We start from the raw sequence: 12,843 nt of genomic DNA, 5'->3' as shown, positions 1-12,843 counted from the left end.
GCATCAGTAGCATGTAAGAAGTCACATGGAGAAGTTTTCCACGTACAGAGGGCTCCTCCCTTGGTACCATCTGACACCTTTTGGCACATGATATAACAGGGCTTTCTCCCCACGCTGTGGTACCATCATCTTGCTACAGCTCCAAGGTCAGAGAAGCTTCTCCGTTGTTCTTTCCAGTACCACTTGCACCAACTCCTCCTTGGCACTGACCCATGTTTCTGGTTCCAGCATGGAACTCAGACTCTGACTATAAGCTATCACAGCCCTTCACCACCCTCCAGATTCTTTTCCCTAGACGACTTTCTGGTTTCAGACAAACCAGAGTCTTCCCTATTAAGGATCTCTACTATAGCCCCCTCCCCAGTACTACTCCATCAGCTGTAACATGTATCTTGGTCAGACTTCCAACCATGGCTACTGGCACTATTGCCTGAGCTCCATGCCTTAGCCCAGGGTGAGAGACTTCAGTCTCTGAGATCTTGGTAAAGACCCTATCTCAGTACTGGACTATCACATTCCCCTCAGTTCCTTCGCTGAAAAAGATCTACTGGAACATGTCAGGTGCCCTGGACCTTGGGGTATGAATACCTTTGGGGGCATTTCCTCTATCCCCCTTTTCCTCAGTCGTCTTACTGGACCCCCTGGAGACACTTGTGTGAATAGTTTTACAGGATACCAGTTAGAAAGAAACCCCAAGATCTACCAGAACTGCATCACTCATAGGCACCATATGCCCCTTGGGAGAGGCACAAGAGGAGCAAGAACTACATATTGAGAGAAGCTCATCTTCATCAGCCAAGTCCTCCTCCTCCTGGGGTGAGGTTTTAGTGCCGCCACTACCCTCGTATGCTAATGACTTTACGGCTTTCCAAGGTCTAGTGAAATGTGTGGTGTAATCCCTCTGGATCCCACTAGAAGAGGCCTGTACATTCTTTATGGCAAACACCTGCCACTATTCCTCTCATCTGTAGGTAGGCAGATAATAAATATATTCCAGTCCATAGAATGGAATATTTCTCCCATCCTGACCCTAATTCTCTGGTGGTAAACGCGTTTCCTACATTTCATAATAGGCTCAGATAATTGCCAGTGATGAGTTCTCCCCTTCAGGTTCTCCACAGCCCCAAGGGTCTTTACCAAGATCCTCTCAGCAGTAGCGGACTCCTTATGTCTGTGGGCATTGCAGTATTTCCATATGTGGACAATTGGCTCCTCAAGGGTCAATCAGCTTTAGAGGTTCAGCCAGCAACCCTCAAGGCACTAGCCCTATACCGGTTCTCTGTATCAATTGGAAGAGGTCTACACTGACTCCAGTCCAGAGGAAAGATTTCACTGAAGCCTCTCTGGGTTCCCTAAGTGTCAGAGCCTGCCTGCCCAAGGAGAGGCTGGACTATGTCCAATCTGATAGCAACAATACAATATAGCCCACAAACAACTGCAAGGACCTGCTTAAAACTCTTGGACCACATGACTTCTCGGTTGTCACACCTCAGGTGCTTTCAGACGTGGCTGAGGATTGTGTACACCCCAAACAGACACAGTCTCTCCAAACACCTCATAGCACCTTTGAAAGTTCCGGACTCTTTCTCGTGGCAGAAGGACTCACTGAAAGTCTGCAGGGCAATCCCATTCTCACACCCTCCATCCTCAAAAACCCTCACAATGGACACCTGGAGCGCCCACGTCAAGGGGGCCACAGCTCAGGGCAAGTGGGCCACACAAGAGATAACACTTTATATCAACTTTCTAGAACTGAGAGCAGTCCACTGGGTGTATCAGCCCTTCCTTCACAACGTACAGGGCCACTCCATCAGGATAATGCTGGATAACAGGGCAGCAGTGTATTATAAGCCAGCAAGGTGGAGCACGATCCCAGTCCTTATGCATATAATCGCTAAAACTGGGGAACTGGTACATTTCACATCAGATAGAAATCTTGGCAGTTTATATACCAGGTCTCCAGAATACAACTTCAGAATCCATAAGCAAGAACTTCCATCAGGACCATGAATGGGAGCTTGATGGTTCTGTCTTCCACAGCATCTGCCAAACCAGTAGGAATTGGTGCCCTTTCTGCACCAAGGAAGGATGCGGCCACAATTCATTGGGAGATGGTCTAATAACACTGTGGCCCTGCACCCTGCAATACGCTTTCCCACCTCTACCTCTAATTCTCAAAACCTTGCTCAAACTGAGACAGGAAAAAAGCCAACATTACCCTCATAGCGCTGTCGTGGCTGAGACGAGCACAGTTCTCGAATCTCCATCACCTCACAATACAATGCCTCTCCGCCTTCCTCTCCAGGAAGATCTCTTGTCACAGAAGTTGGGCACCTTGAACCATCCCAACCTCTCATTTTCGAATCTGAAGGCATTGCTCCTAGATTGTTCTCTAGCATTGAGCTTACCTGTTCAGATCATGTCCAGTCAGTACGCCTGTCTAGCAGGAAACCTACTTCTCACAAAACTTACATCCAGAAGTGGAAATGTTTCTATTCCAGGTGTTCTCTTCACTCATCTCAAGCATCAGAAATTCCATTCTCCGAGATTCTATACCCTATTGGACTTAAAAACTCAGGGTCTGTCAGTGAGCTCAGTCAGAATATACCTGGCAGCTATCCCAGCCTTCCAGTCACCCATTGGGGGCTTCTCAGTTTTTTCCCATTCTATTAAAACCAGATTCCTTAACGGCTGACACACAACTTGTTTCCCTCTGTACGAAACCCTGCTCCTCCATGGGACCTTAATTTTGTTCTCTGTGCCTTAAGGAATGCCCCCCCCCCCTTTGAACCAATGGCTACCTGTTCTCTCCTCCACCTCTCCCTCAAGCCCTCATTCCTTATAGCCATCGGTTCAGCTAGATGAATGAGAGAACTTAGTGTGCCCATGGCAGACCCACCATTCACTACCTCCGACAGAAACATGGTCACACTAATTCCTCAGCCTCTCTTCCTCCTTATGGTCTCTTTGGAATATCTTGTTAATCAGGAAGTCCATCTACCAGTGTTCTATCCAAAGCCTCCTGCTTCCAGAGCAGAATCTAGCCTACACACACTAGATATCAGAAGGGCTCTCACCTTCTACTTAGATCAGGACGAAGACCTTTAGGATCTTTCCCAGACTCTTTGTATCCTTTGCTGAAAGAGTGATAGGACAGGCATTTACCCACTGACTGTCGAAGTGGCTCTCGATTGCATCTTAACGTGCTAGGAGACTGCTGGAATACAATCTCCTCACAGAGTGACAGCACATTCCACTAGGGCTCAGTCCTTACCTATAGCCCTCCTGAAAGATGTTGCATAGCAGAAATCTGCAGATCTGCTCTCATGTTCACGAAGCAGTATGCCATTTTATCTTCTCCCAGGGCTAATGCTACCTTTGGTCATGCGGTGTTTCAAATTGTCTTGGATTTGCCACATCAGAACCCACCTGTATGTTGATTTACTGGTTGGGAGCCTCCCATGCTGGGGCACTCACAGGGCCATATACTTGAAGAAGAAGGAGCGGATACTTGTACAGTAACTTGAGTTCTTTGAGATATTTTGTCCCTTTTAGGTGTTCCACCTCCCACTCTCCTTCCCTTCTGCTGCGGAGTATCAGTTGAGAAGGAACTGAGTGGTGGCAGGTCTGCGCCTCTATCCTGTGCCCTCCTATGGGAGCATGAGGAACTGCTCTGTATAGGTGCAGGCCCACAGACCCTGCTGTACAGTCTCTGGCTAAGGGTGCACAGATACATGAACATCCTATAGTGGAGCACTCATAGGGGAAAAACATCTCAAAGAACGCAAGTTACTGTGTAAATAAGTAACCTCTTCATCTGTGCACTTTTAAAGCCCTCAGTATCGTAGTGTCTGGGCACTCATTAATTCTTCTTTTCAGACTCACAAGCCATCCAGGAAGATCTTAAAAATATAATTAATAAAGGGTTATAAGAAATATGGCAGAATTAAAATACTGTGTGTCTATCTCTTTATTTTTCCAGAAAAACTACTACAGGCCACAAAGCAGTGACACCTGTTATCCATGTGACTGCTTCCCTTCTGGTTCTCATACTCGCTCCTGTGACGTGGAGACAGGACAGTGTCCTTGTAAATCTGGGGTGATTGGGCGACAGTGTAACCGTTGTGACAACCCTTTTGCTGAGGTTACCATTCAGGGCTGTGAAGGTACCATACATTTCAGCCATCAACTGCTTCTAACATTTTTAAAATGTTATTACTTTAAATGTTAAGTGTTATTACTTAAAGAAATAGAAGAGAATTAATTGAGACTAATATTTTATCTAATTTATTCCAAATGAGGAAAGTGCTAGTTAAGAAAAAAGCAAAACCTTCTTGTCCTGTTATTTCTGAGACATAGATACATGAATCAGTCTGACAGCATCATAATAACCTCAAATTGTGATGCTGTGCAAGAAGTCCCTAACACCTCCTGCTTCCTATGGCTGTTAAAATCAGTTACGTGAAGGAGTCTGTGTAGGAGATGATTGCACCGCCTTTAGGGTGCCCTCTGCTGGCCTACCCATGAAGCCATATTGACAATGGTTTCAAATATATATTTTACCTTCCCACTCAGCCGGTTGGTTCTTGGTCTCACAACTGTGTCAGGGTAAAGTGAAGAGGAAATTCATGCTCAAAAAAGTGGCTAAAGGTAGAGTGTGTATGGTGTGACATCTAGAGTCCCAAATTAATAATGACCCTTCTTTGGTATATATGTCTTTGATTGTACAATTGAATAGCACTCAGGTTAAAGGTTGGAGAACACTGGTTTTGAAAAGAGAACAAATATACACCTCTACCCTGATATAACACCACCCGATATAACACGAATTTGGATATAACGCGGTAAAGCAGCACTCCGGGGGGGGGGCAGGGCAGGGTTGCGCACTCTGGCGAATCAAAGCAAGTTCGATATAACGTGGTTTCACCTATAACGCGGTAAGATTTTTTGGCTCCCGAGGACAGCGTTATATCGGGGTAGAGATGTAAATGGTTCCCTATGGAAGCTGTTGGAGATTCCGGTAAGGTTCTAAGTGCAGGGAAAGCCTTTCTTACTATTAGTTCCCTAACTTTACATTGTTAGAAAAATTGCATTATTTCTTTTTCTTGTCACAGTGATTTACAATGGGTGTCCCAAAGTATTTGAAGCTGGCATTTGGTGGCCACAGACCAAGTTTGGACAGCCAGCTGCTGTGCCATGTCCCAAGGGATCAGTGGGTAAGTTGACTGTGTAGAACATTAACATTTCTATCTGAAGCTCTGGTATGGGAAAAAATTAGAGTGAAAAAACGTTTACAGCTCTGTTGCAACTTATGCGCATTTAACATGCGCGATTTCAACTTTACCCGTACGGCCGGCTTCGGGGGGGAGTGGCCTCAAGATTTAAAGGTCCTGGGGCACTAGCTGTGGCTGGGAGTCCCAGGGCCTTTAAATCACCCAGGGGACTCCCAGCTGCAGAGGTGGCTGGTAGCCCCTGTGGCAAACTAAAGGGCCCGAGGCTCCAGCCACCATGGAGCTCCGGACCCTTTAACTGCCAGCCCCAGCCCAGCTGTCAAAGCTGCGGGCAGGATTTAAAGGACTCCTCCGGGCTCCCCACCGCAGTGGGAAGCCCAGTGGAGCCCTTTAAATGCCCCTCTCCCCCGGCCCGGCCACCGGAGCTGCAGGCGGGGTTTAAAGGGCTTGGGGATGTAATTTTGACTATACGCGGTTTTCACTTTATGCAATAACCACGAAACTGAACCCCCGCCTAAGATAAGACTTGCCTGTATACATAGAGAACAATTTATTTAAAAAGTCTAGAGATTACAGTATAGCTTGTGGTTGTCACAAGCTGAAGGATTTATTGGGTATAACTTCCATATCAAGAATTAAAGCACATTCAGGTTAACAAATGAAAGGCAGAACATTAAAAATGCAGTAGATAAATAAACAAGTGAATGTAATATGGAAAAGAGTCTAAAATTATATCTGTATATGAGCACAGTCAAATGTTTCACTTTCCATGCACTCTATAAAGTAGTTACTATGTTTTGTTTTCAGCGCATAATGGATTACACATGACCTTTAGTGATATAACTCATGTAGACAAGGATAAAATGTGGTGTACTATTTATGTGGTATTTGCTTTACTATATTTCTGCTAATATAACTTCAGAGGTACAGTGTAGCTAAAATTTTCCATCAAGCACTTTACTTTTATGCAGCATTTTAGATTCCTGATGCTTGCATTTTATCAAGAATGTAAGCATGACTTCTCCTTCTGTATGAATAGCAGCAGCTGCAGGTTTGGGCTGCATTAGTGTTTCTAAATAAAACATTGATTATAATGGACACATCTGTGCTTCCACCATTTTGTAATTTCTATTATCCTTTATAGCTAATGGGATGGATCACGTGTGACAAAAGTGTATGTGTGTGGGATGAAGGAGACAAGTGAATGACAATCTAATACAAAAATTAGACAATATTTTAGTGCACCTTTCCAAGCAAGTTTGTCATTAAAATTCATTGTATATTTGGAGAATGAGCTTTTTTCTTAAATAAGTATTATTGATGAAGAGAATAGGGAAAAAGAGAGAATCTTGGACAGCAAACACTAGCAGCTGTTAGCATGAGTGTTTCACGGAACATGTTTGTCTACTAGACTACAACAATGGACTAAAATAAGATTATTTTCACATAGCTTGTGGAGAATTTTTTTTGTGGGAAATGAAATCTCTGTAGCTACTAATCTCATTTCTACACTTGCCAACTCTTATCTGTTGTTATCATTATCCAAATGGAATGAACTGTAAATGATTATATAACTTTTAAAAGTAGCACCATGGAGTATCAGCGTTGACTCCGTATGTTTGAGGAATATTGGTTGTCCTTGAGTCTCCGGTTCTGAGAACTTTGCCAGGGATAGAGGGGAAAATTTATTTTTTTAACTAACTTTATTTAAAATTTCAACTAATATAAGTGTTTTGCATAAAATACATTTTTATCAATATTTGCACTTCTCTTGTGATTGTGTGTGTGTGTATTCTAGGAAATGAGAGAACAGGCAAAGATGTCTGTGGAAATAGCAAATTTTAGGTGAACATTCCAGAACGTCAGCAGAAAGCAAATTTTGTACTTGCAAATGTGGATATTTGAACTGGAAACCTGAGCCTAGATCACAGCTAGTCAGGGAACAGAAACAATATCATGAGATTTTGTATCCAATCAGAGATAACAAGCATAGCTAAAATTTTGAAAAACAGTACCTATAATCAGCTGTTCACAAGGAATCTACAAACCAAGAAGCATCTGTAGAAATTAGTTGGCAAATAATTTCAAATAATGAATAAATCAGATAAAGTAGAAAGCTGCTTGCAAACAAGTCCAAATGAAAAAAAATTTACACTTGTTGCTTAAAGTGTTCACTATGAAAATGTGCTTACCTGTAACATTTACAGTGCTCACATGTTGTGAAGCGCAGCTAGCATTTATCCAAGAGACCCACCTGAATGAACTCTCACCTATGTAGGATAGATGTTTCTCTCATGTTTGGTGTTTAGGAATTACACAGTCTTTCCTAGATTCACAGTTGCTTAATTCATCAGTGGATGCTTTGGCAATTAGCAGAGACAGGTTTAGACAGATATCTAGAGGCTAACATAAGACCATTGCTGGGGAAATCTATTAATGAACAACAACAAACTGTGTAACTTTCCTGAGGCTGAGGAATGCTAGTTTGCAAGGTGAAATATGTGCTTTTCTTTAAGAGAATTGAAAGTAAAAAGCTAATTTTCTAACAAATTCTATATTGGTTTGTGCAGAACTATTATAGGCCTTGTTAATCCTTTGTTTTGTTTTCTTCAGGGAATGCAGTTCGGCACTGTAATAGTGAGAGAGGCTGGCTCCCTCCTGAACTTTTTAACTGTACCACCGTTAGCTTTGTGGACCTTAAAATCATGGTAGGAAATGTTTGCTTATTCTTGGCAGCCCAGAGTCTTATCAACCTATCCAATACACAGTAGTGTCTATACATAATGGACATACTTTGAACATGAAGAAATGAATAGACATATAGCTTCCCAAATGTGGTGACGGCTGCTAGGACTGTATTCGTATTTATTAGAATTTCCCATGAGTTTTAGTAATTGTTTGTTGGTAAAGGCCCTTGGAGATGTGTCATCCTGTTTTTAAATGCTCATCTTTGGCAAATTTTGTCTTGCATGCTGGGAAACCCACATGATGTTTTGTACATACTAAATAAAATCCCCAACCCATGTTATCTTCTCTAGTTCCTGCTTCTAATGCTCATCATCTCTGACATTCCCAGTCTCCAACTTCATACCACCAGGCTCCATCTGCCGGCTGGGTGAACTTTCAGATCCTTCATTTCCCTTTAGAAAGTTTGCCCTTCTCTGACTGTCATGCAATGTCCTCTCCCCTTCTTTCCCAGTAGTATCACTGTTTGGATCAGATGTTTCCGCTGTCCCATAAATCTCTACTGGAATGACTGAACTAAGACTGTTGCTAAATTGCTAAATTGTTTTCCCTTATTTTTTCTCCTTTCCACTTCAGAATGAAAAACTACATCTCAATGAGACCAAACTGGATGGAGACAAGTCCATACAGATTGCTAAAGTGCTGCAGAATGCCACCAAGTACACCAACTCCTTGTATGGGAATGATGTGAGGACAGCGTACCTGCTCATGATCAGGGTACTGCAGTATGAGAGCCAGCAGCAAGGGTTTGACCTAGCTGCGACAAGAGATGCAGAATTCAATGAAGTAAGAGATATTATGTGCTCACGGGTTCTCATTGATATGTTCATTTAGAAATTCATGAGTTCACCTCAAACCCAGATGGAGTAAATGTGCCAATGAGTTCTTTAATCTGTGTTCTGAATAGTTTGAAATGAAATTTGACTATGTAGTGAGTGAGACTGTAGGTAAAGTTCATGATAATTCTGCTTTTTGGATGGTACTCTCAAAACTAGAAAGTAATTGAGGGAAAGTGCTAATATTGAGTAAAATAGCTTTGTTTATCACATTCTGCTGTTCAATGGAAAACCAGCCAGATATTACCAAACTTTCATTTCAATATAGTACATAAAATGCACAAAGGTGAATTAATTCTGAAGATCGGTTACCCTGTTGTCCTCACACTGGATTTAAAAATCCTTCTAGAGGAGTGTGAAAAATGAATAAATATACATCTGTATCATGCCTTGCCTATAATTTCCAGTGTAGCTATTCCGTTACAGGAAATGCATACGCAATCAGAAACCTCTATTTATGCATTTCTAATACAAACAAAATTATAACTGGCCGGTTACTGGCTCTGGAGTTTTATATTTTGTTTTCATTAGAACTGAAGTAGCATTTTGACCAAAGCTCCCCTGAAGAATTCTTTAAAACCTTTTCTGACAATTTTGTGTTATGTAGTAATACTCCTTTTCCTGGTTTTCTATCCATAGAAGAGCACTGGTAGGCTATTTGTGCTAGTGTTAATTTGCAGACCAATATCTGTTGATGATGGTGTATCAAGGTCTAAAAAAATCCTATAAAAGTAGAGGGTTCACTGCAGCTTAAGAACAAAATGGTTTCCTCGCTGATGTAGAAAATTTCTCAGTTTCTTAGGTTATTCAGTTTACAAATAATAAAAAAGACTTTTGAAACAGTTGACTTTTTAGATTCCCCAGGTTTTAAGAGATTATTTTTTTCTTAAAGCAAACACTGTGCCAACAAACTTGTAGCTTCGGGCACTGGATTTGGATGAATTTACACACCCATGCTTTGAGATAGAAATACATAAGAACTTAGTGGGTTTTGTTAAATAAAAGTGTGGAAAAAAAGGAAGACAAATAATCTGCTTTTGAAATTTTGACTTCCATTTATTTAAAATATTTTCATGTACATAGCACTAAAATACCCACCATAATATTCAGTAGCTGCCTAAGTATGTTTAGGGGAGATCAAGAATTAAAATAAGTATGTTTTGGACATCTAATGCATCTTTAACAAGGAGAACCCATATGGAGAAGATGATATGGTTTAGGCTGAGAGACGGTAAGGAAAGGCAGAAGAAGTTTGCTGGTCATTGTTGAGTGAAGACTGTAAAACGCAGCAGAGTAGGTAATGCAAATAGCAGTCATGAAAATTGGTGAGTTCTATTACAAGATGTAGCAGTTTGACACTCACCAGTGTGGCACCTCCTGCTGGTCATCCGGGAATTAGCTCTTTTCGAGCCCTCAGAGCATCTCCTGCTGGCCGGTATCACTCCTGGCTCAGACCCCGATGTCCTCCTGGACCCCGGTGCTCTTTACCTCAGGATTCTGCCACAGCAGTACCCCCACATTCTGGGTCTCCCTTCCAGGGGAACCCCCGCAACCCTCTATACCCACCTTGCCTCAGTGGCTACTGCCAGTCATCACCTAGCCTCAGTTCTCTGGGGCAGACTGCAGTCTGTAATGGTCACTCATCACTGGCAAGAGGGTAGGACCAGCTGCCTCTGCCTATCCCCAGGCTACACCTCCTCAGCCCTGGTACCTCTTTAGGCCTTAAATAAGGCCTCAGCCTGGGGAGTTGCCAGGTTGGAGCTCCCCAGCCCTGTTCTGCATCAGGTACGCTCTGTTCCCAGGCAGCTAGACCCTTCTCCCTTCAAGGCTGGAGAGAGACTGACCCAGTGCCTCCCTTAACCCTTCTTATACTGTACTGGCCCAGCCTGACCCTGATTGGCTGCCTCAAGCCCGCTCATGATTGGCTCTCAACCCCAGCCCTCTCCAAGGGGTGGCCTTTAACCCTTTCAGGGCTGGAGCAGAGTGACTGCCCTGCTACACAAGGCTGCTTCCATACTCTGTTACAGTGTGGTTTTAGCTAACCAGGTGATACATGGGTCCTTTGTAAAGATGTTGTCAGTTCTTTTTGTTATCTCAAACTAATACTTAAGAGGCATCTTTCTCCTCTGCCAGCCAAATGAATGTTTTTAGGAGAATGGTTATAGGCATGTTACTCTAGGCCATTGTGGAGCGTAATTTAATTCCTATCATAATTGTATCCAGATTTATCCTCATATGTTATATTTTTTGATATCATACAACAGTATTTTCTACATTTGCTCCAAGAGCTTTTTGTAAGAATTTCAGTGTTCTTGTTTCATTGAGCCTTACACAGTATTATGTTGTTTACTGCTTTTCTATTGTGTCTCAAGGTTCCACTGTAATATTTTGTTTAGTCTCCTAAATAAGAGCCAGAGCCTTTTTTTTCCCAACAGATTTTTATTTTAACACAACATAGAAATGGAAAAACACCCAACATGTAATTTCAATTTTCTTTCAGTATTATGAGTTTGTAATCACAAATTAAGATTAGTTCTTGCCACGTATGTTCCCCAACAAGATGAAAAACAGGGACTGATTCATAGATTCATTGATGATTCTGAACAAATATCCTATCTCACAGAGTTTGACACCATGTCTTCCCGTTGGAAAATTAGATTTTTTTACAAGTCTTATTCATCTGACTTCCCCAGGGGTGTTTCCTAACCTCGTTAACAAGCAGTCTCTGCCTGTCCTGTCTCATCTCTGTGAGAGGCAAAGCCAGTATGTTTAAGTGTTCTTTCTGAGTTGTCTTGGTTAGTTTCCTGCTTTAAAAAACCCCTTTCTTGTAATCTCTGATCATTATGCAGGTTGCTAATGAAAAGCTTGATGGGATTTCTTATAAGTAAAACAACCTGAGGGTAACTAAAAGGTGTGCATTTATTTGATAAAGCTGGAGCAGAATATGCCTTAAAGTGTTTCATTGTGTGTTCATCTGAGGCAGTAATGCAAATCGTTTACAATATTCCTCACTTGAAACCTAGCCCAGCTAAACTCTCCCAGGTGCCTTATATTGGGTAGTCTAATCATTTAGGTATATATTTATTTTTGTTCCTAGAACCTCATTAAAGTGGGTAGTGCCCTTCTGGACCCCAGCACCAAGGAGCACTGGGAGCAGATCCAGCGAACAGAGGGTGGCACATCCCACCTACTGAAACATTATGAGGAATATTTCAACAATGTGGCCCAGAACATGAAGAAAACATACCTGAAACCTTTTGTCATTATTGCCACAAATATGAGTGAGTAGCTATTGTAAACTGTCATTTTCTGTTGGATGAAATTCCCTGATACTTGAGAGCATCAAGTATTGTTCATCCACTGGAACAGCAATGTGTTCTGCAGAGAACAGCCAAGGGTGCCAAGGCTGTATAAGAGAAAAGGTCCAGGATGCTGGATCTGAAGGGAACAGTCCCCAACATTTTTCTCCAAACATGTTTAACTCATCGCTTGACAATGCTACATGGGCACTGAAAGGGATCCCTGCTCTCTGGCTTGGAATCCTGAGCCAAAATGCAAGCCATGTGTTTCTAAAACTGTAAATTGCCAGAACATATATGAGCATTTTAAAGGTTTACAGAGCTATGATGAGTGTTCAGTTCTAGAGTCAGAAGATATTTATTTTCATGACATTTTGATGGGTCTTGAGACTGTTCCAATAGTCAGAATATTATAGTGACACTGAGTTAATATTCTTTCATAAATATGCAACCATACATTAATATACCCATGTTAAGCTCTAGAATTTCTAGAATTCCTCTGAAAACACGATTTTCAGTAGAGAGCTACAACCAAGATATTAGCCCAGATGAAGTTATCGACAGTGATGTAGCATGGTCAAAAGGACTGAGCAGAAGACTGGGATCTAGAACCTCTTGATTTCCAATTCCGACTCTGACTCTGATTTTGACTTGCAATGTGACCTTGTTGTGTCAGTTTCTTTTGATTGCAAAACGGAGATGATAATTCTTGCCAATCTACCTCACAGAGGT

General features: G+C 42.1%; 1 protein-coding gene across 1 annotated transcript in view; it reads left to right on the top strand.

Annotated features, from left to right (window-relative positions):
• Positions 1 to 12,843, top strand: part of CELSR1 (cadherin EGF LAG seven-pass G-type receptor 1) — a 297,352-nt gene that overhangs the window by 245,578 nt on the left and 38,931 nt on the right. Inside the window, exons 15-19 of the mRNA XM_032768931.2 lie at positions 3,983 to 4,166; positions 5,115 to 5,216; positions 7,845 to 7,939; positions 8,553 to 8,762; positions 11,910 to 12,093. Of these exons, the coding sequence (XP_032624822.2) occupies positions 3,983 to 4,166; positions 5,115 to 5,216; positions 7,845 to 7,939; positions 8,553 to 8,762; positions 11,910 to 12,093 (775 nt within the window). The remainder of the gene's footprint in view (positions 1 to 3,982; positions 4,167 to 5,114; positions 5,217 to 7,844; positions 7,940 to 8,552; positions 8,763 to 11,909; positions 12,094 to 12,843) is intronic.

The sequence above is a fragment of the Chelonoidis abingdonii genome, chromosome 1 (assembly GCF_003597395.2).
Source record: "Chelonoidis abingdonii isolate Lonesome George chromosome 1, CheloAbing_2.0, whole genome shotgun sequence".
Taxonomy (NCBI): domain Eukaryota; kingdom Metazoa; phylum Chordata; order Testudines; family Testudinidae; genus Chelonoidis; species Chelonoidis abingdonii.
The sequence above is the reverse complement of the archived record's forward strand: the minus strand, read 5'-3'. Positions and strand labels throughout refer to the sequence as shown.